General features: G+C 43.9%; 1 protein-coding gene across 1 annotated transcript; it reads left to right on the top strand.

Annotated features, from left to right (window-relative positions):
- The first annotated feature begins 3,316 nt into the window (after positions 1-3,316).
- On the top strand, positions 3,317-26,186 carry MYO1H (myosin IH). The gene is made up of 31 exons (XM_075039589.1): positions 3,317-3,457; positions 4,616-4,731; positions 5,681-5,879; positions 6,402-6,482; positions 6,923-7,102; positions 8,046-8,144; positions 8,485-8,598; positions 8,989-9,060; positions 9,721-9,840; positions 10,192-10,259; positions 10,599-10,704; positions 11,230-11,310; positions 11,974-12,065; positions 13,497-13,591; positions 13,821-13,867; positions 14,092-14,172; positions 14,647-14,752; positions 15,027-15,144; positions 15,442-15,555; positions 16,536-16,612; positions 17,151-17,219; positions 17,843-17,927; positions 18,524-18,683; positions 19,568-19,651; positions 20,127-20,220; positions 21,110-21,165; positions 21,701-21,836; positions 23,406-23,473; positions 23,886-23,983; positions 24,979-25,078; positions 26,020-26,186. The coding sequence occupies exons 1-31, from the start codon at positions 3,332-3,334 to the stop codon at positions 26,041-26,043; spliced, it is 3,066 nt and encodes a 1,021-aa protein (XP_074895690.1). The 5' UTR covers positions 3,317-3,331; the 3' UTR covers positions 26,044-26,186.
- Positions 26,187-26,944: the final 758 nt, after the last annotated feature.

Raw genomic sequence — 26,944 nt, 5'->3', positions numbered from 1 at the left:
AGACATCTCTTAGCTGGTAAGACGTGCTTGAGTTTGAGAACTCATTCAACAGCCTTGGCTTCATAGATTTGATTGCTTTTAATTCTCTGTCACTGGATACTGATTTATTATAGCCTGAACATGCTTGATTTGAGAGATGCACATCTTTACTGGCCTGGGGTGATGGTAGATTCCTTCTGTTCCTGACCTGGAGCTAACAAACAGCTGCTCTGTTAAGCCTGGTAAGACCTGACCAAGCTGGGTGAGTGTTGAAGAAGGTTGCGTGCCCTCCCAGCCTGGGCAGGGGCTGGGCTCCGAGCTCAGCTGCCCTTGTAGCAAAGATCAAGATAGTCAAGATGACTAAGACAAAAGTTTCCCTGCTAAATGGTGAAGAAGGTATTAGGGCAAAAGAAATAATAAATATCTATTTCTGAACTCTGGCATTTTGTTTATGAAATGTATACTTGCGTATGTTAGATAAAAATAGTAACCTCGCAGCAACTTATGTGAGGCAGATAAAGTGGGTTTAGAGGGGGGAAAAAAAATACCTATCTTTTGGTAACAAAAAGATCTGTAGATTGCACTGCCAAATAATACTACTTGGATGGGATAGACACTTAAAAATGATTACTCTTGGTAATTTGCACTACAGCTGCCCATTTGTCTCATTTGCAATAGAGTGAAGTTACAAGATTGCTAAAAATGTTTGCAGAATAGATTTTTTTATTTGGATATTACCATGGTAACTATGCTCAATACAAAACCAGGTATGACTGAATGTTTTGTCATCTGTATTAGTTCAGAACAGAGAGACTGAAATGATTACTACTATCCCACTTAATAATGCACTCTGAAAAGCCATTCTGTCAAGTCTTCCAATGATTTTGCAAAGCTGTAATAATCTTTTTGGGAGATGTCATGACTACCGGGGTGACTCGTGGTGGGGGAACATCAGCACTAGCAAGTATTGAACAGGCTACTTGGTTTAGAGGCAAGTAGTCAGCATGAAAGTAGTAGTGACTGTGACTAGTGGTTTGAGTATCTCTTAGGTTCTTGAAGTTTGTAGAATCAATAAATGTTTAATAGGACAATGAATAAGAGAGATTTTTTTTTTTTTTTCTAACTCATTCCTCCCTACATAAGTAGTGGGGTCTGTACAGGTATCGATTTGAGAAACTAAGTCATCCTTTATGTTGTCTTCCAAACTGATGGAACCTGAGCTAAGGACAAGTAGAACAAACCGATAAGATACATCATGTGCAGAGGAGGAAAAAGAAAAGGTTATTAATATTAGAAGGAAAAAATGTAGGTATCTTTCTGGCAGAAGAAAAAAGTAGTCGCAGTCACATTATGCCATGGCTCAGGAGGCAATGAGGAATACTATTTCTTGCCAACCTAGAGCTGGTAACACAGTCATCTGGGGGCAGTGGGTGTAAAAGGCAAAAAAGTAATTATTCATGTATAAAGTTAGTGCAGGTGTGATTTATTTATTTTTAAACTATGATAGGATTTAAATAGTATGCTATCAGAATCTTTCTCTCTGGAATATTGTGGTAATGTTACTGCTGAATGTAAATCTCAAAGCTCAGATCACTCTTTCAACGTGAAAAGCAGATGAATGTAAAGAATAGGCTGTACTAAAAATGAGACTAACATTAAAATTCCTGTTTAAGATCTGACTCTTCTGAGCCTCCCTCAGTCATAAAGAATATTGTGCAGTTGGGTCCTTTGCTCTTCATTTTCGTGAAATCCCGCTTCTAAATCCACCAAGCCTTAGTGTCCAAAGTGCTGTTGTCTTCCACCAGTGCTATGCAGGCTCATCCCAAAAGCCTACTGCCAGAGTCAGGGTTTGCCAAAGCTTAGCAGAAACATTTTACATCGTGCCTATTTACAATTTGTAAAGCTTCTGCTTAAAAAAGAAAAAAAAAGGAGGCGGGGGGGGAAGTGATGTGGCACTGCATAAACAGGCCATCACTGTCCTTTTAGTGCTTGTTCAAAATCTTACACACAATCGCACAATCTTCTTGAGCAGTGGAGCAGCAAAATGTAAAAAAACCCAATGTCACGAAGGGCAACATGAGAATAGTGAAGGTGCTGGGCTTATGTGCATGTCCCCGAGTCTGAGGAGCTGCTGTGTGCGTTCAGCTGATGGCTGCTCAGCCAGCTTCTCTCCCCTAATTTGCAAAACCTGGGAACCCAAAAAGGTAAGCTGCTCAAAATGTATTAACTTAATTTCTGTTGTAAGGGAAATATTTTATGCGTTAGGGTAGGAATTCTTCTCTAAGCTGTGTCATCCTGGTGTCTTTAAAAAAACTAAAAAAACCAACCCCCCCCAAAACCTACCAACCTACTAAATGGCACACTTACTATTGTAGAATAAAGAATATCCTGTTTGCCTATTTGCTAGCATGAAATTACCAGCTTGACTTAATTAAATAAACATGCAATTTATTCTTTTCTGGGAAACAAGAGCTTGATCCTCAGCAGTGAGTATTTTCAGTATAAAGTCAATTTCCACGGTAAAGAATGGGAAGTGGAGCATGCAAAAGAATTCTGTTTTGTCAGTGACATCCTTTTTGCCTCCTTCAGCCTTTTGAGTAAGAGATAGTGTATGTGCTAGTAAAGGTTTAACTGTTTCTCCAAATTGCCGTTTGATTAGTTTTATCAGCTTGGTGGCCTCGCCGCAGCCTGCCCAGGTCTCTTGCTGGTGTGTAGGGACATCTGCTGCCCAACTCGGAAAGTTGACTTCCATCTGCCCGCAGAAGGCACTACAAATAATGAAGCAGTCTTGTGCAGAGTAATATTGTAGGATTAATCTTTTTTCCCTAAAGGTCAAGTTCAATGCAACCTTTTCCAGAGATTCTCCATTTTCATAGTTATATCTGTATAAAGTAGTTGCAGGCGGTGTAGAAACTTAACAGCTTGTCTGGTATCTTCGACCATTAACTTCCAACTTTGTGCTTGCAACTTCTTGGTCTAGACTGAGTTAATGAAGTGTCCCAGATCATAACGGCATCTTTGGAGTTAAGTTTGTCTCAAACAACTGTTATGTTAGTGAGGGGTGCCTGGAAACTTTGGTCTTCCTCTCGGATCACAGTAGTGAGTCTCAGACATCTTGACTGTAAAGCAGTTGGATGGCAGACTCACCTGGTATGAAATTGCCATCTTTGGGGAAGGTGTCAGTAACAGCTTCGATAATAATCTCCTGGCATTACCCATGCAAGGTTGATTTGGCCCTGGGGTATGGGGAAGGACTTAACTGACCCTTAGGGCCCCTAATTGGTGTCTCCTAAATCTGTTTCATACAACCTTTGTGTTGTAGAAAGAAGTGGAAGATAACACTGATGCAAACATGGAAGGGGCTCTGATAGCCCGGGACAGAGTTGGAGTGCAGGACTTTGTGCTCCTGGACTCCCATACCAGTGAGACTGCTTTCCTGAACAATCTTCGCAAGAGATACCAAGAGAACCTCATCTATGTAAGTGCTGGTCACATGGATTTATGCAGCCTATGGCAGATGAAATGTCTTTAAGTGTGGCATGTGTGTATATGTACGTATGTGTATATTTATATATATATAAAAAAATTAAAAAATTGTTGCCCATCTAGATGGGATGCAAGCTAAAACTGCAGGGGCAGGAGGCACTATCAATACAGAGAATACTCTCCCAGTTTGGGTTTCATTGTGCTCTGAGACAAACCTTGTTAGATGTTAGTAGCACCCAGCAGAGTGATCACCCAGTAGTAGTCTGTCTGCTTTAGCTAATGAAAATAATAGTCTCGGCCTGCTCAGAGTTGCCTTACAAAGATCCAAACAGTATGCAGTAGTGTTTCACTTTCCTATTCCCTTGCTATCTTTGAAGGCCAGGCAGTGCTGAACATGGTATTTCACTTGTCTGAGAAGTGCTGAGTACTTCGTGGTGCAAGCTAAGATGACTTCACAGCCATGTCTGTTTTCTCAGCTGCCTTGAGGTTATACATTGGCTTACAGCAGTGGCAAGTAGCATCTAAAAGTGTCCTTTGTCAAATGAGGACTGATATTTGTATAACACTAATGGAAAGAATTGAAAAGAAGGTAGAACAAGGCATTTTGATGTTCTGAAAATGTATACAAATAAGGGAGAATGTAATGTGTCCTGAAATGTGTTATTTGATCACCTTTCACAGTCAAGAAGGAATTTTTTTCTATTGATCAGCTATCTGTGGAATAGACAACCTACATGGCTTTCCTTCACAGCATTAGTTATTGGTCATTTCCAGAGATTTTTCTGAAACAGAGCTGGGATAGTAAATGCATTATTATGTTAACTTGAAGTAGGAAAAAAAAAATAATCCCATAAGCTTCTCGAGATATTAAGACTTTGTACATGAAATGTAAGGTTTTAAGCTTGCTGTCTTCGTTCAACTCTTAACTGGCTAGTTTTGGAAGAAGTTGGTATTGACTTTGAAATAGCGATGCCTGTGGAGGGTTTTTTTGTGGGTTTTTTTTTTTCCCCCTTCTCTCATAACAATTTCTGTACCATCTTTTCCAGTTGTTCTTGCATAATGTCCTGATGTACTTGACTCCTCTTTTGGGAGCTGTCACTGTAGTGATGGAAGAGGTTTCCTACCCGTTTGCATTCTTTTCTCACTGCAGACGTATATTGGTACTCTTCTTGTATCTGTCAACCCTTACAAAGAGCTGGATATCTACACAGTGACACAGATGCAGCTTTATCGAGGGGTAAACTTTTTTGAACTGCCACCACATCTGTAAGTAGAACTCTTAGGACTTCAGTTTATATCAATAAACTGGGTTTTCTCTGTAATGCTCTGTAGTAGCAACAAGACTGTGTATCTGCAGTCACTAGGTCCAGTGAATGCTGATATTCTTACCTTCCTGTAGGTAAGGATGTCTTCTAGGTGACTGAGAATAAGAGGGGAGCAAAAGGATTGCAGAAGTGATGTTGGAGAAACTGCAGGAGAAGGGTTATCTTGAAGATAACTGTCCAGACTAGTGCTCAGTGTGTCTTCGTCATTACACATGGCCTAGCCACTGCCTGACTGTGTCCAAGTCAACAACTTTTCCTTCCATTGCCCAAAACACTCTGGCCATCTTGCCTTGTCCTCTGAGGTCCCATGTCAGTGCAGGCAACCACAGGACTAGCACAGTGCTCATGCACAGCCTCCACTTAGACTTCCCAGGCGGAGAAGAAACCTGAACTTCTGAACTCTGAGCTGAAATTTTTTTGATGGTTGGAAGTTGTTGGGTGGTTTGCTGAGTAGGTTTTTCTTTTTTCTTTTTTCTTTTCCTTCCTGAAGTGGCAAATTGGTGAAAGCTCCTCTGTTGGTTATCTTTGTCTCTATCAGCACAAGTTAAGATCTTCCCTTTACTGGAATCAAAACTGGCTCCTCTGCTTTGGAAGAGGGAGTCCCTGCTGCGTATAAACTGTATTCACCAGGAATACATGCAGATTATATAAATACCACAGCAACAGTTGGGAAAAAGAACAAGCCCTATCTGTCCCTCAAATACAGACTGCGTTTTTACTATGAGACCTCGACTCAGTCTCATGTTTTGAGCTGTGCTTTCCCATCATGTCTAATACTTGTAATGTTAGATGAGGAGAAAGTACTTCTGAAAAACCTTTGATACTCTGCCTCCCGTTGCCATTTCTAACCAATGCTTCTCCTTGGAATACTTCTTGTGATACTTGTTCAGATATGCCATAGCTGACAATGCCTACCGGGTGATGTGCAGTGAGTACAACAACCATTTCATCCTCATCTCTGGGGAGAGCGGAGCTGGGAAGACAGAAGCATCCAAGAAGATCTTGCAGTATTATGCAGTAACCTGTCCAACTACAGAGCAGCTGCAGATTGTTCGTGATCGTCTGCTACTTTCCAATCCTGTTCTGGAGGTAAAAACTAAATAAAGGTGCAAAATGCCAAAGAGTTGGCATAGATGGCCTCACTCCACAAGACTTACATGCAAGTCTACGCATCTGCATCCAGGAATGGCCTCCTGTTTTACATGACTTCGCACCTGCATACATAACATAAATAATAACACACATTCAACTTCTTGACAGCACAACCTCTGAAAGAATGCTTGGGATTTAATATCACTCAATGTTTAGAAATTTAAAGTTGGGTTTTATAGTGGAGGATAGCTGAAATCTGGGAGTACAAGGAAACTGTACACCGTACAACAGTTCCTTGTGGCTTCAGTTACAGGTCGTACAAGAAAAAGTGATAATTTGTTCAGCTGAATTCTACATTACAGCTAGGAAAATACATTAGTTTGTATTTCTTTAATCCCACTAAATTCAGTAGTAGGACTCAGCTGATGTTGCAAATCTTTGTTACTGGAACTTTGTCCTAGCTGGTGGTCATGTTCTCAGTAAGATGAAAGGTGACTTAATTTATCTGTTTACTCATAGGCTTTTGGAAATGCAAAAACTCTGCGTAATGACAACTCTAGCAGATTTGGGAAATACATGGATATCCAATTTGATTTTAAGGTGAGAACAAACTTAATGGACTGCTATTAAAACAAGCTGTATCAGTGAACCTCTTGGACCCTGACCAGGCAGCATAGGATTTATTAAGACTTACACTGCAAATTTCTGACCCTGTTTTTACAGGCGTTGCATTTTGCGAGTGAAGTGACTAGTTATACATCCTGAAAGCTTATATAGGATATTACTGGCAATGCTGCCAGCGCTCAGTAGAAAGCTAATAAAGATTGTTGTAAAGCACAAGTTATGCTAGGACAGCAAACTCTTTAGATACAGCTTGTACTGTAGTTGGATACTAACTCTTAAACACAAGATGGCAGATAAGTAACAGCAGTAACATGCTTCTCCTGACATTGCTCCTTGTTCCTAGGTGTGGAGGAACAGCCGTCACAGTGATGTTATTTATAACTGTTGGTGTTGATCTGACTGCTTTGTTCTGCCAGGGAGAGCCAGTGGGAGGGCACATCCTCAGTTACCTCATTGAGAAATCCAGAGTTGTCCACCAAAACCATGGAGAAAGGAATTTCCATATTTTCTACCAGTTATTAGAGGGTGGAGACAAGGATCTTCTTTGCTGGCTTGGGCTGGAGCGCAACCCCCAAAAGTATGCATATCTCATCCAGGTCGGTGAGAACTTGTCCCTCTCTCTGTGTCTTACATCTCAAACTGTAGGGATTACAAATGCAGCTTTCCTCACAAGTGTGCTGCTGAGCTGCTAAGAGAACCTGCTGTGAATCACGTTATAGCAAAACTCGCAGGCAGGGTGGCTGCAAATGTATTTGCCCTGAGGCTGTCTTATACTGTTCTACGCTGGGTGCTTTTGTAGCAGGAGCTGTTCTAGCTGTGCTGGACTAAAGATGCATGTGACAAGTGGCTTATAAGGGATAATATCTCTTATTGAATCAGCTGATAATAGTTGTGGGGGCAGAAACAAGCTTTTGGGCAATGTGACCCAGTGACAGCAAAGCCATCAGAGTTTTAAAGTCACTTGCACAATTAGTAAGAATCCTGGCGAATTCCCCATGCTCTGTATTCTGGAGAGTACTATTTGTCTGCAAGTTACACTTTTATGAAGGCATCTCTTCTGAGGGTCCTGTGTCAGAACCTGGTATAAAATGAGTTTCTTGGGATTTATGGACCTCATATTATAGAGGTCCATAGGTATGGTTATGCAGGATACAGCTCACTTCGTGTTAGTGCTCTGTTTCCTTTCTTCCTTGGTAGTGAAGAGTACTTGGGCAGAAGATATTATTAGCATAAAAATGGAAGATGGCTGTAAGCTCAAGCTCTTCACAAGACTTAGCCATTTTATGGTAATCACTATCCAAGCTCAACGCTTTAAGTTATCTGAAGCTTTAAGTATAATCTGAAAGATCTGATCACATGAGCCACTTCCAGGATTAGCAGGAGTGAAATAAACTTGCTAGCTAGTTGCAGGCTGCATCTATACAGGCTGAAGGAACTGGAAATGAAAGCAGTATGCCCAGTAGTGTGCTATGTTTGTTGCTGATAATAAAATTGCTTTGCCAATTAATTGTACTAATTCATCTTTCTTTTACTATATAGGGTCGATGTGCCAAAGTGTTTTCTATTAATGACAAGAATGACTGGAAAATAGTCCGCAAAGCTTTTTCTATCATTGACTTTAGTGAAAAAGATATAGAGGTATGCATGTTAAAAGGGACTGAGCCTACCAAAGGGAGTTTAAGGAAAGACAGCAGCACACTCCTTACTTAAAAGTGATGGAAGAAGTCTTGCTTGGGAGAGGTGTCAAGGATGGAATAGGACATCATTTTGGGGGGTTTGAGGGAGTGGGTGGGTGAAGAGCTCTATCCCTTGCTACAGCATGATGGTGACTGGGGGTAGCATATCTCTGAAGCAGGTTGTCTAACTCTCCTCCTTCAGCCTAGCCAATATTCTGTTTATTAGCATGTGTAGGAAAGATTAGTACCATCCCATGGAGCTGTGGGAACCTTTTTTCTAATGCTATATCTCTTGTTATTAGCATCTCTTTGGAATTGTCGCTAGTGTCCTGCACCTTGGGAATATTCAGTTTGAAGAAGATAGCAATGGACATGCCATCATTCGTGATGGCACACAGATCAAATGGATTTCGAAGGTATCTCGCTCTTCCCAGATAGTGTCAGCATTGCAAGTGCTATGAAGAAAGCCTTAACCTTGCTGTGTCTTCCTCTTAAAGAAAAATCTCTTCCCAAAAGCAGGACTGCTATATAAATACCTAGCTCTTGCTATAAATTATCATGAATTGTAGGGCCCCTTTTTTCTACAGCAGAGTAACAGCATGCTTGGATGACTGTCAGCATCTCTCTGAAACTTCCTTGCTTATTGTTGCTCAAAGATGAGTATACCTGAGATCTACCAAGGCTGACATCCCCCTGAAATGAATGGGAATGGACTGGGGGTTATGCCCTACTGATCACACGATACTGCTTATTTAAGCAGTCTCATCCTGGCCATACTCTGAGTGCAAGTATTTCTTTCTTTGCAGCTACTGGGTGTGCACTTGTCCATTCTGCAGGAAGCTCTCACCCATCGGAAGATCGAAGCCAGATCTGAAGAGGTATCGAGTAGCCCTGTGTTACCCCAGGCAGCTGGGAGCCACCCCAGCTGTGGTCATAATGGATGAGGAGCTCTGTTCTTAGCAGTGTTACAGTAAAAACAGATCATTCCGGCTGTCCCTCTCCTCCTCTGTATCACCTTCCTCTTCTAGCCCAAGATGTTAAATAAAAACATATTCCCAGTATTAGAGTTTTACTGCTGAACAAGGTAGTAAGTGTGAAAAAGCTAGCAATGGGGACTTGCAGGCAGCCCTGTGGTTGGCTCAAACAATTTCCTTTTGTTTAGTCCCTGGAGCGCTGCCTGGGAAACTGGGCTGCATAAACAGAGAAAAGCACTGGGAAAAACTGTTCTTCAAGCATTTTGCACCAAGTTTAATAAAATAAAGCTAAAAGGAAGTCAGAATACTCCTCCCCACTTGTCTAAATTAGTACTCTCCAAAACAAGATATCACAGTCCTGCTGGCTTGTGGCCACGCACCAGACTGAAGTAACACTGATGGTAAATAGAGCTGTAGGCAGTTACAGGTCAGATAGGCTGAGCACTGTGCTGTGGTATACAACAACATGGCTGGTTCTCCAAGCCACAGGTGTGAACTGGCTTTGTAGAACTTTGCTCTGATCATCTGTGGTATTTATCATCCCTGGCATATCTTTATTTTTAGGTCCTAAGCCCATTGAATGTGGATCTGGCATTCTATGCTCGAGATGCAGTAGCAAAGGCGATTTATGGACGAACTTTCACTTGGCTAGTCAACAAAATTAATGGCTCTCTAGCCAACAAGGTTGGTTTCTTTTCTAGTGTCCTCCTAGACACTGAGTGCTCCTAACACAGTGAGCAGAGTTTCTCCAGTAAGGCCCTACAGCACTCATCACCAAATATCTTGGATGCTTGATAATTGACGTAGAGGCATCCCATGGCACTGACTTGGAAAACTGTTGAGTTAGGTGTGGAAGGTGGTGTGTTAAATAGTTTTAGCAGTTCATTACCTGCTTTAAAGTGACTAGTGCCTTAGCATGCAACAGAAAGTTCTCAAAAAGAAAGTTTAAAATTTAGGTGAAAGAAACAATGTAAAACATGCAGGGAAGAAGCGTCAGCTGAAGCAACAATTAGAGAGCAATGGTGTCTTTAACAGGATTCAACTCGGAAAACAGTTATTGGCCTGCTGGATATCTATGGCTTTGAAGTGCTGGACACAAACAGGTAAAAGCAGTTCCTGAGGCTTGGGGTAATCTGTCCTCATGCTGGTGGGGACACGTGCTGAAGTCCTACATGGCTTCTTGAGTGTAGTCTTATCCCAGCAAGGCAAGCTACCTGTGACTGCAAAATCCGAGTGCAGTGGGTTAGCTGAACACCCCAGTGAAAGCTTTAGCTTGGACTGCCTGCCTGGGTTTGAGCCATTGGTGCAAGAGTATGGGAGGAATGTATGGGTTGGATCTGTATAGAAGTGGGTGGTTTGGCTTGAAAACAGTAGGTAGTGGTGGGAGAAGTAAAACTGTCCATGAAATAAATAAACACTATGCTCATTTAACCCCTCTGAAGCTTTGAGCAGTTCTGCATTAATTACTGTAATGAGAAGCTCCAGCAGCTGTTGATTGAGATGACCTTGAAAGCAGAGCAGGAGGAATATGAACTGGAAGGAATAGAGGTAACTTATTATTTTCCCCCTCCCTTTTTTCTTTGAACTGCCATTACACTGAATGCTTTTGATTATCAATGAAGAAGGCATCCTGTCTTTTTTTTTTTTAGTTTGAGTTGTTCACATGCAAAGTATAAGATAGCCATGGGCCTCATTCTGTAACACTTCTTGCAGTATAATTTAGCCTAGACTTAATTTACATCATCTAAGAAAGGTGTAGGACATTCCCCAAAACTCAGGAGGTCAGCAGTGACAATGACCTTGTAGAACAGAGGAGCTCCAACAGTGCAGACACTGGACAATGGAGTGCATTAATATACAGAAAAGGATGTTCTGGGCTGCTGAAAGCAGGAAGACTGTAGTGTGGGGTGATAGATTACTGTGCTGTCACTCTCCCCAGCAGCTTGGCTGGACCTAATTTACTACATTGATCTTTACTGGGATTGGAGCCTGGCTCCAAAGAACTTAAAAATTGCAAGGAAAAGATCTTCTTCTAAAACTTTTCTTCTTTTTTCTTTTTCCTCTTATTTCCAGTGGGAACCAATTCCGTATTTTAACAACAAGATCATCTGCGACCTGGTTGAGCAGAAGCATAAAGGAATAATCTCCATTCTGGTAAGAACAGAGTTTATGCTTCTTAAATTAAAATGCCTGCCTCTGTCCTACTGTAATGGTCCATAATTGTATTTTTTCTTCTAAGTATGTGATGGGTCTGCATTATTCAGAATGTAAACAGACAGACCTTGTAAATAAAGACCCAGAAGACTAACGTAGAGGATCTCCTTGCTAGAGAGCTGTGGGTTTTAAAGGAGGTATGCTGCTTCCACAGCAACTCTGAGTGCTTGAGAAGGCAGACCTAGGCCGTTCTCTCTATTTTTTTGCCTGGAGACACTGAGGCAAGAAGAAAAGTACCTGCAGCAACCTGGCTGGCTATAGTCAGCAACAGGGATGAGATGCAGGCTTCTTCTGAGTACTGTTAGGGAGCCTGCAGAACACCAGGAGTGCTTCTCTTGCTGCTTTTGTTTAAATGAACTACAAATAGTAAAGGATGAGGCAAGGCATTGCCAAATTTGGAAGAAAAAGCCAGATTTGACTTAACTTGATTTATCTTGACAGAAAACGAAGCTCAATTTAACTAGGAAATTGCTTGTATAAAATAGAACTCATCCGAGATTGTAATCAAGTCCTTTGGTTTTGCATAACAAAGTTGTACTAAACATTAGCGAAGAGGGAGTAGTCTGTTCAGAGCAGTGTTTAATCTGGTGTCTGCTGTTCCAGGATGAAGAATGCTTACGACCTGGTGAAGCGACTGATTTGAGCTTCTTGGAAAAGCTGGAAGAGAAAGTAGGAGATCATGCCCACTTCGTGACGTATGCATTTACACTCTCTATCCTATCACAGAGGAAACTCTTCCTGTCTCTTATCCATAAGAGAGTATTGGGGAGGGGACAATATTTGCTTTGTACCAAAGAAAATCAAGCAACCCATCCACTGTCTAACGCTGGTAGAGTATGGTAGAGTATGACCTGGGGTATTTGGGGGGGTGTGGGGGGAAGGATTCCTGTCTCTTTACTAGCGTGTTGCTGATCTTTGAGTCTGGTTTCATTCCACGCTAAAATTAGGGAGTAAAGATTAGATGGCTTTGACCCATGATTTTAGTACGTAATGGTTAGATGGCTTTGGCCATAGATGGCTTTGGACCACATTGACTCCAGGGAAAGCTGAAGAGGAGCCCAATGCCCTAGGCTGTGAGGGGTGCATAATTATTTAAGTCCATCTTGATATGTGTGAGCTTTGAGTACAAAAAGGAAAGAAACATGCTCCTACTCAGATCTCCCAGATGGGTGGCATTTTGGTTAATACTCAATTTGTTTTATTTTCGGATTCAGTTTGGTGGCAGATGAACATGTTGGCGCTGGGCTGTTCTGGCACTTCCCAGCAGAAGCCTACTGAAGGGGTTTGACAAATCATCAATTCAGAGTCATGCTGCTGAATTGTCACTGTTTCTACATCTCTGAAGTTAGTTGCAGCCAAGTGGAAAATTTGTAGCCAACTTCCTTGTCACCACAATGCACCTTAATACTGTTCTGCCTGATTAAAAGCTTTAAATAGGAGTGCTAGAGCTACTTAAATGGGATCTGTACTTGGCGATACTCTTGGAAGGAAATTTTGATGTACCAATGTGCTGTTGTGACACACAAGTCTGCTGTTAGTGACTGCTTATAAAGCTGAAACTTAAACTGTTAAGTTGCTCTTTTTTTCTCTTCCCCCTCCCCCCAGGAGTCCTTGCTTTCTAAAATTTTCCTGCTATTCTTGAAAATTTTGATTCCTCCTTTGTATTTGGGTTCTCGTTCTAAGGCAAAATGTCTCAACCCTTCCCCCCTGTTTTTTAGTTTGAAATTGAGGAAGCTGGTGATCTTTCTCTCGTGTCGGCAATGAGAATGTATTTAAATGAAATCTTAATACGTCTGGAAAGGGTGATCATTGACAAATGGCAATGGGTAGGTCACAGATATTTTGAGTTTATGGTAGCTGACTTCCATTCTTCAGCACTGAATTTTGCTGTTAGCTGTTCAGAATGGACAGATCGATGGTGATTTGATTATGGGCCATAACTGTATAGGCAGAGCCATGTTGATAGAACAGACATTAAATAGACTCCCAGCTCTCCTACAGCTGCTTTTTGTGCAGGTGACTTTCTACAAGCTGAGGAAGTCTCTTTGCTGCTTTTTCTCTTTTTTGTGGTTGTTTTTTTTGTTTTGTTTTGTTTTTGTTTGTTTTTTTGGTTTTTTTCCCTGTAGTCGCAAGCTTGCAGACCAGAAAACACGGAAATCCATTGACTGGGTAGATTTCCGCCTCCTTCACTACGCAGGAGAAGTCACTTACTGTGCTGTTGGTGAGTGTGAACAAAGTGCCAGTCTAGAAGTTACCTGAGCTTTTAAGCCAATGCAGTAGATAATAACTTGACGCAAAGATGATTTATAAAATATTTGCCCTCTGAAGGTACTGTTACTTGAAAGTCTTAACCATGAATGCGGTGTGAATCTTGAGGACATAAATTTCCAGATTTTGTGTTAAAGCGTGTAGCCTTCAAAAAGAATTAAGTGGGGTTTTTTTGTCTTCAGGATTTCTGGAGAAGAATAATGATCTCCTGTACAGAAACCTGAAAGAGGTAAGAACAAAAAAGGGTCTTTAAGTTACCTTGCTTGAAGCAGAGATGGTTTGCAGAAGATGTATTTAATCTCTGTAGCAAACAAGAACATATATTTCTCCTTAGCAATGTTCTTTAGGCACCTCCATGCTCATCCTTACAGCTGTGCTGCTCGGGCTTAGAAGCATCACAGTAGGAATAGCACGCCCGCTAAATAAGGCAGTTTTTCACTTACCCTGTTTCAGGTGCTGTGCAACTCTAAAAATGGCATCATTAGAGACTGCTTTTTACTGTCAGAGCTAGACAACAGGAGGAGACCAGAGACTGTAAGTTTCATCTTTAATCTTAACTTTGAACATAAACTCAACTTCCCAAGTCTTGATTTAACCACTGATCCAGTCCTTAGCCCTGAATTCAGTGGATTATTTTTTTTGCTGGTGTTATGTTCCTGCTAGCTTCCTGGTAGTTGAACAGTGATGTTGCTGAGACAGCAGCTAGCAAAGTGACATACCTTAATGTTGTTATTAATGCATCCTTTTAAAATGAGCCCTGTGCCTAGCATCCAACAGTAGTTAGTTTCTGGAGGGCTACCTTGCGTGTCCAGCTGTATGGCAGGAGTTCAAATGTTCCAGCTAAACACTCTGGGTAACTTGTGATTGACTATGCTTCAAAAACTTTGTGGTACTAATGCATATGTCAGCCTTTTACTTAAAATTATAAGATGGGTGCAGGGAATGGGTTGATTTTGATTATTGCAGCGATGAGTTCCAAAACTGAAAGTTCTTTCAATGTCATCTTAGGTTGCAACCCAGTTCAAAAACAGTCTGATGAGCCTTATAGAAATCCTGATGTCCAAGGAGCCTTCTTATGTCCGATGCATTAAACCAAATGAGAACAAGGAGCCTGGTAAGGCATTGGGCTGAAGGCACAGTTAGGAGAAAGGAATGAAGTGAGGGAGACTTTAGCTTGTAGCTAGGTACAGCATATATATGCTGTATATATGATCTCTCTGTGTGTGTGTGTGTATATATATATATATATAAAAACCTTAGTTAAGCTGGCAGCAAAGTCATCACCTTGGGTAATTGAATTTGATTCCTTCCTTATTTGTCCCAATACAAGGACAAGAGAGGAGCTCCTGCAGACAGTATTTACCAGTGAACGTGTGTTCTTACCACAGGGAAGTTTGATGATTATCTGATCCGACATCAGGTGAAATACCTGGGCCTGATGGAGCACTTGCGGGTGAGACGAGCTGGCTTCGCCTATCGGCGGAAGTATGAACTCTTCTTGCAAAGGTAAGTGGAACTGTTTTGCCCTCTAGCCAGGTAAACTTGCCCTCCCATGAGGGCTGCAGAGCAAGGTTTGTTTAAATGTCAAGTCCCAGTGACAGGAGATGTGGAGGTGTCAGCAGACACTCTTCGCATCAAAGATAACCTTTGTATGTGTCTCTTGTCTGTATCAATTTTGATCTGCTTTGGCACTTTCTGCCTTGAATAAAGCAGTAGGAATTTGGGGGGGGGGTGGGGTGGAGATTCAGGAAGGGGTTCCTCAAATATCAAGTCACTTGTGTTGACGTCTTGCTGATGTTCCAGGTATAAATCCCTCTGTCCAGCTACCTGGCCCCATTGGCATGGGCCAGCAGCTGAGGGTGTGGAGAGGCTCATCAAGCATATTGGTTACAAGCCTGAGGAATACAAATTAGGAAGGTAAATTTTCTTTCTCTGGCTGTGAGCTCTGCTGCTCAGCTGCATGGTGCTTGCCATGTTTGATCCTCTGTCTTGTCTGTGACTGCAAGCCACAATGTGGCCCTTCCCAGAGAGCTGCAAGATGTAGTGGTGGGAACAGAGCCCTTTAGTTTGCCTCTTGCTTGACCATGTGAACTGGGCAGACCTGGGTTTGCAAATCTGATGGCTTCTGATTAATGACTTCTTTAAAACAAGCCAAAGTAACCTCACCCCAAAGGTATACAATGCACAGGAGCAAGGAGATGGGTAAAAATACCAGATGCATAAATTTCCTCTTTATTTTTAGCTTCCTGTTTCCATGGAAGCTTGAATCCAGCTGAGTTTCTTCCATCTCTGGGTTAGGGCAGATGGGCTGACTTGCTTCAGCTCCAGGTCTCCTTACATGCTTGGGCAGCCAGAGGCAACTTGCCTGTCTTGGGCTTGTGTTCTTTTCTTAACTGCCTTTTGCAACCACTCCTGAACCACAACCTTGTCCTCCTTGCTAAAGACAAGGCATGGGACAAGGCAGGGCTCTCTAATGTCACCTTCAACCTGTGGCTATCAGAATCTGTGAATTAATGTCTAGGGTAGTAGCTAAGACAAGGAAACCTGTTTTCACTGGGTTCAGCTGCTTATCCTGAACTCCACAGCTCATGGGAAATTTGCAGGGATTCCAGCACTGAGAATTACAAGTCGTGTAAAGGCAGAGGTCTCCACACTGCACCTTCCAGGGCACCTGGGACCTTGTGCAGTAACTGGTGTTTTGCTTCCTTCCCTCTCCCTGCCCCCCTTTGTCAAGTCCTTTGCACCCTTTTAGGATGTGCCAGCTGCACAACTGAAGAGTGGTTATGGAAGGAGGTGTAACTTGCCAGCATTACAGCTAGATGGAGGACTCTGAGCCTGTTTAGGGCAGCTGAAACGATGGCTTACTGTGAATAAGCTGTTCATGGTCTCTTTTTCAGAACCAAAATATTCATTCGGTTCCCAAAGACTCTGTTTGCTACTGAAGACGCATTTGAATTCAGAAAGCACCTGTTAGGTATGGTTCCAGTTCCCTTTATGTATAGACTAATAAGCGGAGCCTGGGTGATCTGTGTTTCTGGGCTCCAGGTTCATGCAGCAGATGCACCATGGTGAGAGCTCAGACCCCTGGTCTGTGTAGCTCTGGAGAGTCCAAGGAAAACTTAGTGATCTTTTTCCATGGTGGGGAGAATCACTGACTATATTGCTTGAGTTCTAGGTACGTATCTGCATTAGAGCTCTTCGGTCCTACTAGTACCTGTTTGTCCATGTCTAGATGTGCTAGGTACCTTTCCCCTGAGATTGGGATACTGCCTGTCTCATCCTAGTGTTACCTGTTTGTACCTGCTTGAAATGCATAAATGCATGGGGCTGCCTAAGGGCACATTTACCTGCACAGGCGACTTTTGGTCCTGTTGGTGTTTTGGCACCTTTGTTCCTCGGTGATAGTGCAAACCCTCCTGTGCCCTGGCACGTGGTGTCTGATGGCTGGGAGCACAGCTCCTGAACGTTGTGATCCTGTAGATATGAGCAATGTCTCTGCTTTTTTTTGCCAGTTTCAAGACTACAGGCCAAATATAAAGGATGCCTTGGAAAGAGAGAGTACAAGAAGAAGAGAGAAGCAGGTATGAGCTCCGGAATTGAGGACTCTTTTCTTGGGGCTATGCTTTCTAGTAGGAGTTGTAGCTTTGGGAGGTCATGAATCCATGTTGCTGCGGATAGTGCTCGTGGCTTTACCTGCAGGGCTGTGGGTGTTGGGGTCAGATGCAGGCGGCAGCTGTATGAAGAGCATTCACAGAGGTCTGTTCATCTCCTCCCACCACGTGCAGCTCTTGGTGTCACCAGGCTGTGGGAGCAGCCCTGTGCAGCAGCAGTACCCTCTGCAGTGCATGGGGAGGTGTTCTGGGGTACTGAGGGAATTGCTCATGAACTGCCAGGGTAAAAACAAACCCTCTTATCCCAGTGGACAGGTTGATAAATTATGCTGCAGGGTCAAAGGCTGGCTTTCTAAGATGAGCTGCTTGCTGTGTGCAGTGCATCACTGCCTTGATGTTGAGCTCTACAGCGCAGGTAGTGGTGGATCAACCAGTTACAGCTGAGAAGAAAATGTTCTCAGCTTCTTACTATAAAGATCAGCTGATGGGAAGAGCTGCAAAAGAGCCAGTTATAACTTCTGCTATGTGAGTTTAAAGGATAGTATGGCACAGGACCTCTGATACCAATACAAGGACCTGATTAATTCTTGCAGCTATCAAGCTGGAGGCTTGTTGGCGAGGAGCACTGGCACGGAAGGAGGCGAAGAAGCGGACGTGGGCAGTTCAGATAATCAGGAAGTAACTGTCACTGCGTGGTGGTTGTGGGGAGCATTTTGGGTGGTGGGTCACAGCCCGGTGATGGTCTCTGGACAATGAGTCCAGAGTACTGACAGAGTGAGTCAAAACTATCTCCTTCACACCTATTTCTAAGCTATTGTTGTAGTTAGGAGGACAGTTGCCAGATGGGGTTGATCAGAAAACGCCTGTCACCTCTTCAGGAATTTTCTGACTTGCCCCAGTTTCTGTTGCTCTGCTAGTTTATATTGGTACAAGGGATCTCCAAGCCAATCCTTTGTGTGCCTGTCTGTTCTCTTCACATACTGTCCTCCATCTCCACTCCCTTAAATCCAGCTCCTAAATACTGCATTGGAAGTAGTGCTGATCTTCCTTTTTAACGCCAAAGTACTGTATTTTGGTCAACAAAACTTGGAAAAAAATGATGATGTTTGGAATATTATAAAGCTTAAGATTTCCATTGCTGTAACACAGGTGATAGCGTACCTGAGTTAACATCAATGATCTGTTAGCCTGTTGTGTGCCTTCTGCGACTTGCCTTTCATTTCCATTGATTTCTGAAGGTAACATGTAAGTTCTGGTTTGGATATGTTCTGTAGATTCATAAATGGCTTCATCAATCGGAAGAAACCCCTTTGCCCAGAGAACATGGAATTTGTGCAGCTTGTGCAGTACAACTACTTGATGAAGCTCAGAGACCACGTTCCAAAAAACGTCTTGGACAAGAGCTGGCTCCAACCTCCTTCCATCCTGGAAGAGGTGAGGGTTGCTGCAGGCTTTGGGAGAGGTGAAGATGGCTTCTGTTCTGTGGTTGCTTGTGTTCATACTTCGTGTAGGAAAAGAGCAGTGATCTGCTGGCTTGTCCTCTGTTCAGGTGTGATGGCAGAGCCTTTGGAAGACCCTGAGATCCTCTGGTTTTGGGGGAGGATGGGAGTGGGAGGAACGGCACTGTTTATGTTTCCAAGGGAGAGAAGGGAGCTCTGTGCTGTTGTTTTAAGCAATAGAAAGGAAGATGCACTGACAGGAAAGTGAACTCATGAGCCCTATTTTAGATAAAATTCCACAATGTGTTAAGCTTGCAGCACAGATAGACCTGTAGCCTTTCATCTTATTTGGGCTTTGGCAGGACAGGTAGCCTCAGTGTGCGAATTGGACAAACTTCAATTGCTTCCAGCAGAACTCTCATTTAAAAACAGCTGCTGACATTTGTTATGGCCCCTTTGATCCTGCCTGTAGCCTGGCTGGGGACCAGAGCAGATCACCCCTGTGCCGGCTGCCCTCAGTGGGCGAGGGGGGCCCAGGAAATTAGAAAGCTCAGGTGGAAAGTAAGGTGAAGAGCAATGCTAATGGCACACAACCTGTGCAGTGCCGGTGCCGCATTCTCTAGGGGTGGCAGGTGGTGTTTGCTGCTTGTACTAACTCTAGGTGTTCTGTGTCCTTCAGCTGCTGCTGGGCATTAACCCTTCTCTGGTAGCAAAGCTCTTCGGTAGGTGGGTCTCTAGGCTGGGGGAGCTCAAATGGAGTTGTTACTAGATGTTAAAAACAGCTTGCACCAGGCGAGTATTTATTAGGACTGCAGTGGGAGCTGTTTGCACAGTTTCACTAGTTGTTTTTTTTTTTTCTTTTCTTTTTTTGGAATGTAGACATCTGAGCTGCTACAGAAAATCTGCATTAGGAGCCTAGTAAGGAAATACTGCCGAGGTGTTACTGCCGAGAGGAAAGTGCAGGTAACTAATATGTGGAATGCAAATGTGCAAGTTAAAATATGCTGCGTACATGTGATGTCTGCTCTCTGTGAACTGTCTGAAATACAGACTGCACCTTCTGACATATCACTGCTCCTCTCACTGAGTGACCATTCCTGAGCCTGGAGTCTGGTGTTTGTTTCAGTGGGCCTTGCAATCCACAGTGCACTTCTACAGACACATGGGTCTTAATTTTATGGCATTAGAACTGCACTTCATATAACTAGAAAAGATCCATAAATAAGAACGATTTGTAGGACTGATTAGTCCCTGCTACCCTTTTATTTGGTGTAATACAGGAATAACCTAATGACATTAGAAGAAATGCAGCATGAGTCAGGTAGATTCTGCTTGAGTGAGAGGATGATGTTGTGCAGTAATGGTGCCTATTTTATAACTGCTGATGTTAGTGATGGAGAAACTCTAAGAGGGTAAAAGCTGTTCCTTCTCATAACAGTTACAGCAAAAAGTGGTAGCGAGTGCCATTTTCAGAGGGAAGAAGGAGGGCTACCTGCAGAGCATAAACCAGCCTTTCATGGACACCCGACTAAGTGAGTACACAACAAACCCGTGAAGGACTTGGCCATGTGCTCCTTGCTCAGGAAAATTCTGTTTGACAAAACAGATTCAGTTTCTAAGAGAAACTCCCATCTGATAGAGGCAGCATGACCTGCTGTGTTTGGGCCCTACCATTTGGATTCCCTTGTTCTGTCACGTCTAGTGACACTAAATGTGGCAATCAATCTTGCCAGGCTTTGTTCTCAAACTGGGGGTACCTGGAATCCCTCTTGGGATAGAGAGCCCTAAACCCATGCAAAATCCCCTGTGGGCTGGGATGGATCAGGACGCACTCTCGCTGTGCTGGATGGAGCAGGGAGGCTGAGTGGGGATGTTGCAGTGCAGCATCGTCAGCTGCGGGGATCCAGTCCCAAGGATTGGAGCTGCTGGGAAGGAGAGATGTGAACCTTGGGAGTCCACATAGTCGGTGTTAAGCATGTAAAAGGCATGAGAAGAAAGCCCTAGTAGTGCATTGGCAGGGTGAGGGATCTGGGAGACTGGGTAGGGTGCAGTGGTGTGTGGGTGAAATGCTGGGGTTGTTACTGGAAGCTCCCAGAGAGTTTCAGCTGGAGCACTGTGCAGAAGGGAAAGAATGCTCTGGGCGGTTCTTGGCACGAGTCCTTCTGTGCCAGGGCCTGAACCCAGAACTGGCCCAAGAACAGCCAGTAACCCCCAGTGCGAATTATTTGTCAGGCAGGAAGAGTCACTGAGATGGGTTTAGGAGTAGCTGGAAGTGAACACCCTCAGCTGAGAAGGGAGTGTACCAAGGGGACAAGGACTAATGGGATGAAGACAACTAATGCAGCTCTCTGGTGTTTTGCTGGTGGGAGTGGTGGCTGTCTGTCACCTACACTCAGTTTATCTTTCTGGTTTGCTCCTCAGAAGAGAATGATGTAAACCCCAAAGTACTGCAGCTCATCCATGGGGAGAAGATCAAGGTAAGGGAAGAACAGCTGGAGCTCAGCAGCCCTCAGACCAGCTGTGTTGGAGTCCTGGAACTGGCCTGTTGCACAGACAGGGCGATGTGTGATGCCCGAGGCTGTCTTGCAGCCATGCCTATATGGCAGGGCAGTCTGATGAATAGCAGTGTAGTGAGTATTTCCTTGCTTTTAAATTGGAGACAGGTCTCAAAATGCACCTAGACAAAAATTACTTAAGATTCCTTTTAATAAAAGCTTAAAAAGCATCGCTAACCCTATTTGGGCTGTAACGGGCAGGAGAAGTGCAGGTGTGTGCACTGTACTTCCCATGGTTATGGCATAGAGGGCACAGGTAAACCATCTTTCTCAAAGCATGCTTCTGCCATCTGAATTTCCAAGTATAAAGAAACCAGATTGTTATAAGCAGAGGTTGGCCACAGCTGTTGTGAACTGGGATCTGCAGCTCCACGGTGAGTGCTGCTCCTTGCTGAACTGCTTCCAGCGCAGGACCCTGGGGTAGTGAGAAATGCTGATACCAACTCGTTGTTTTCAGTATGTGACCCCCGTGATAAAATATGATAGGAACGGGTTCAAAGCACGAGACCGGCTACTTGTTCTGACCCAGTCCTCTGCGTATGTGGTGGAAATGGCCAAGATCAAGCAGAAAATAGACTACGCCACTCTGAAAGGTAATGGTGGAAGTCAGTGTGGGACTTCCCTTTCTGCCAGTGACCCTGGGGGTGGAAAGATGAACTGCTGAACCTTGACCTTTCAAAGCTGTTTGAAGAAATTATCTACCTGAGAACAGTTTTCCCTGGGGGATGGATAAAGGGTCTGTGTGTCAGCATAGAATCATAGAATCATTTAGGTTGGAAAAGACCTTCAAGATCGAGTCCAACCATCATCCATGCCCACTAAACCATGTTATGGACTACCCCATCTACACGCTTTTTGAATATCTCCAGGGATGGTGACTCAACCACTTCCCTGGGCAGCCTATTCCAATGTCTGACAACCCTCTCAGTAACGAAATTTTTCCTAATATCTAACCTAAATCTCCCTTGCTGCAACTTGAGGCCATTTCCTCTTGTCCTATCACCAGCCACCTGACAGAAGAGACCAGCACCCACCTCACTACAACCCCCCTTTCAGGTAGTTGTAGAGAGCGATAAGGTCTCCCCTCAGCCTCCTTTTCTCCAGACTAAACAGTCCCAGTTCCCTCAGCTGCTCCTGATAAGACTTGTGCTGCAGGCCCCTCACCAGCTTGGTTGCCCTTCTCTGGACACACTCCAGCACCTCAGTGTCTTTCCTGTAGTGAGGGGCCCAAAACTGAACACAGGACTCGAGGTGCAGCCTCACCAGTGCCCAGTACAGGGGAACAATCACCTCCCTGCTCCTGCCGGCCACACTATTTCTGATACAGGCCAGGATGCCGTTGGCCTTCTTGGCCACCTGGGCACACTGCCGGCTCATCTTCAGCTGGCTGTTAACCAACACCCCCAGGTCCTTTTCTGCCGGGCAGCTTTCCAGCCACTCTTCCCCAAGCCCGTAGCGCTGCATGGGGTTGCTGTGACCCAAGTGCAGGACCTGGCACTTGGCCTTGTTGAACTTCATACGATTGGCCTCAGCCCATCAAACCAGCCTGTCCAGGTCTCTCTGTAGAGCCTCCCTACCCTCACAAGCATGTAGTCCCTTGAAATATAAATTATGAGTAAGAGGACACAGTTCTTTGAAATACTTAAATGCAGGTGGACATCACTTTCTGCTGAAATAGAGGGGAGGAAAAAAAAAACCCCGCCTCTTTCCTACCCCATTTTGTAGGTATTTGTTTAATCTTGCCATTGTCTGAACTACATTCCAGGGGTAGAATGTATACTTTCTCCCTCCTCCCTTACCAAAACAAAGGTAGCATGGAGAGGTATGGAGCAAACAACTAATGCACTGTGTTTAAAATAACCCCTATTGGAAATGTGTTACGGACAAGTGGATGACAGATAAAGTGACCTTCAGAAGGTATTTTGAAAACTTAGATTAATTCTTCAAAGTAGTAGCTCTGCATTTTGCTCAAAGCAGGGGGATATACTTAGTAAGGTACAAAGCCCTCCTTCGGGAACTTGACTTCCTTCGGTAAACAAGTCTGGGCCAGAGTTGCTGCCCCTGTGGGACTAGCACCCTACTGCTGGGAAGGTGATGGTGGTGGTGTGGAACTGTCTTTGGTAGTTTTTCCTCTAACTGTTGGGGTTTTTTTTATTTTTAAGGTATTTCCACCAGTAACCTGAGCGATGGGATTGTAGTCATTCATGTGCCCGAGGACAACAAACAGAAGGTAGAAAGTTGTCATGTAGATATTGTGAGCTTGTGGTTTCAAGCAAGGTCTTGTAGCTGGCAATTGTAATACTTCCCTATGAAATACTGGGATTACACAGTTACTGATGCTTGCTAATTCTGTAATCAGCTAGACCTTTACATTCTTGCTGTCCCACCATGAAAGCTTTCACTTTCCTTTCTTTAGAGCCAAAGTTGCCATATATCCTAAATGGTCCCTGGCAGGGTTGTTCAACGAACCAAACTTGTACATGACTTGTAATTGCTGTGTAGTTATCGGTCTCTTCTGCAGAGCAGTCACTACTCTAGCATTAGAAAGGAGTTTCTCTGAATGCCCACCCGCTGCGTGGCTTGCGTGCTGGGGCGATGCCAGCTGACTTTATGCCTTTTGTTTTGTTTTGTTTTGTTTCCAGGGAGATGTGATACTTCAGTGTGAACATATCTTTGAGACGGTCACTAAATTCTGCATGTTGGCCAATAAGCAAAACCTCGTTAAAGTTGTGCAGGGAAGGTAAGGAAGGAAGTTGAATGGGTAGTATTGTGCAGGCTGTAATTTATGAAGAACCTCCTTCAAAAACTTTTAGGCCTGGACCTACTTAAGTCAAAACTATTAACACCACCCCAGCAGACAGTGCCCTCAGCTGATGAGGTCTGTTGCCGTAGTACAGTTGTTTTCATGGCTTCCTTTCATAGGCACAGGGGAAACAAGATGGGATGCACTGGAACAAGAAAATATATTAAAAATCACTACAATCCTTTCCCTGCGCTAATGAAGCTTGCTTCCACGATGGTTGTGGTTGCACCTTGCTAGGTGTGCTACTCTGCTCTAAGAGTTGCCCATGACCCATCTGCCTAAAACCCAAGTTTGCTTATAGGTGGCTGTGCTTTAAAAACACTTTTTTCAGGCTTCTGCTGATGTGACCTGGGTGTGAGGTTGTGGGTTTAGTGGTTTCACAGCGGATCTCATTAGCACCAGCTCTGAGGATAGCCTGCTGGGCTGAGCCTGTGGGTCACTTCAGGATAAATGCTCCTCTCCCTCAAAGATTGAAAAGTCCCTGAAATGTGATTGCTGAGCACAGAAACCTTCTCAGTCACGCCACCAAGCTAATGGCAGGTGGATGCAGTCTGTCTCTCAAATCTCTATATGAATTGAAACTGGCATATGAAACCTGTACTTCTGCTCCAGCTTTTCTCTCTGGCCTTTGCATTTCAATTGTAATTAGATTCTGTGCGTTCAGTGGTTTTTCTCCAGGTCAGATCTGCTTATCTTCTAGTACTTAATTGCACCAAGAAAATTCAAATGCCTGGACCAGGCAGGCATGCTCCATTCATCAAACCCTTCTGGGTTGTGTGGTATAATGCAATTGTTTAGGAAATTTACCTAAGCTGGAGGGCTCTGATCTTCTAATCTAACGAGATTTGCCAAGGGAACAGAAATAAACGGGGCTTAGAGCAAAGCTTATTGTGAGGAAAGCATTTAATGAGTAATTCTGTCTGTATTTGCAGTCTTCAGTTTCGCATTGGCTCTGGGAAGGAAGGGACAATGGTGTTTACGGTTGGGCAGGAACCTCAGGTCTTCAAAGCCAAAAATGGACAACTAACAGTGGTAAGGCCTCATCTAAACACTGGGAATATGACTTGTGCTTTCTCCTTTTGATGCTCAACCCCTGCAGAGAGCACAGCTAAGTTCTAGCAAGGGCCCTTTATGTGGGTTCAGGAGAACTTCATTCCTGTTACAGAGCAGAGGTGCACAATGTAATTACCCAGTCAGTATCTACCTACCCAAGATAATGCATAACAGATGGTCACTGCTGTGTTGGGAGTTGCAGCTATGCACCCTGCACACAAATTCTCACTGCTACTTGCTCTCTCAAGCTAGCATGGGGAAAGGGAGCAAGGCTCTCTCCTGGCTTGGTCATTCAGAGAATTTAGCCTGAGCCCAAATCCAAGGTGCACCTGCAAAATGAGGACTTGGGTGAAGTTTGCCACCTTTTGTTGCCTCCCTTGACCAAGCTATTTCTGAAATTGGTTGGGGACAGAGGGACAGCATTTCTTGTCATCCAAGCAGGTTATCTGAGAAGGAAGGATCTGTCTGATCCAGTGGCAGTCTTGGCAGAACTGCCACTGAAGAGAGAAGGAGAACAAATTCTGGCTCTGTCAGTAGCTAAGGAAAACAAGGGAGCTTTGCTTCTGTCCTTGCTCATGGTCAGGCAGGGAGGTGTGCTAAACCTCAGCTCACAGCTGCAAGGCAGTAAATGGCAAGTGTGGCTGGAGGAACAAGGAAAGATGTGGGTCTTTGCTGCTTCGTGGGTGAGTTTAGCATGTTTGGTTACTGTTAGCTGACAGCTCCAAGGAAGAATTACAGGCTGAGGTGTAATACCCTCAGGGCACTGGTTAGCTGTCCTTGCAGTCCGGAGATGAAGGCAGATGTCTTTATATGCCAATTGTTGAAACAGAAACAACACAACCTCTTTTCCCACAGGCAGGACACCTCAAGGACATAACATTTGTACTTGATTTAATGACTCCTTCCTTTTCTCATCCCAGGTGTCAACCCAGGCGAAATCTTGATGAGATACAGTTCCTGTTCCTGGTCACTGTCTTGGCTAGGAACAGAAAGGAGCCTGCAGGATGAGACCAGCACTCGCGTGTCCCCTGGAATCTGTGATCCCATAGGGCTGCTATGTGATTTCAAAGTTTGCTTGCATCTTTTAGGCTCTTTTTTATAGATTAAAACTATTCAACTATGGCTAAATAAATTCTGTTATGTTGCTGTAACATTCCAGTGAGCACAGATGCTCATTACATAGTCACAGGGAAATGTTTAAACCTAAAGTTGTAGCTCCACACGTAAAATGTCTGTGTCTGTGCTGACTCAGTAAGAGCTGAGAGCTCTGACCAGTTGGGAAGGATTAAAATAGAAGCAAAAAGGCTTCTCTAGCTGTACTTTGAGTCACAACTCACTAAGAGAACTGCATCAAGTGCAGATCAATGAACTATGGTCTGAAAACACCTTTTCTATTGGGCAGACTGGCAAAGCCTTTAAAACCAGCAGCTAGTCCTTTGGCAGGTGGAGAGACGGTTAAATGTAGCAATAGGGGTGGTGGTGATACTTTTGTTGGCCTATCAGCATATGAAGCTGTTCATCTGGAAATATCAGTAAGCTGCTTTCTTGTCTACTCTGACATGCGGGAAGATCTTTACTTTTAGAGTAATGCTGTCCTGGTTCTCCCTGTGCAGCAGCTATGCATGGTGCAGTGGAAGCAAAACCATAAACGATGACCAAAATGCCCCCTCTTAAAGAGGGATGTGCTAGCTTGGTGCAATCCAGTTCAGAAGAAACCAGTCTCCTGCTGCTGAAGAACCTTCATCTCTACCCACAGAGCTGAGACTCTGCTCACTCCAGAGTGTGGTAGGTGCTGCTGTTCCCTTGAGGAATATTGGGGCAGCTACAAGGGAAGGGAGTGGAAGA

This window comes from Buteo buteo, chromosome 11 (assembly GCF_964188355.1).
Source record: "Buteo buteo chromosome 11, bButBut1.hap1.1, whole genome shotgun sequence".
Lineage (NCBI taxonomy): Eukaryota > Metazoa > Chordata > Aves > Accipitriformes > Accipitridae > Buteo > Buteo buteo.
This window is presented reverse-complemented; position numbering and strand designations above follow the sequence as displayed.

Excerpts from the sequence above, each read along its gene's own strand:
- MYO1H (XM_075039589.1), top strand. The coding sequence starts at position 3,332 with ATGGAAGGGGCTCTGATAGCCCGGGACAGAGTTGGAGTGCAGGACTTT. Across the intron at positions 8,145-8,484 it reads TTAGTGAAAAAGATATAGAG|CATCTCTTTGGAATTGTCGC; the intron begins GTATGCATGTTA and ends TCTTGTTATTAG. Across the intron at positions 11,311-11,973 it reads AAGGAATAATCTCCATTCTG|GATGAAGAATGCTTACGACC; the intron begins GTAAGAACAGAG and ends CTGCTGTTCCAG.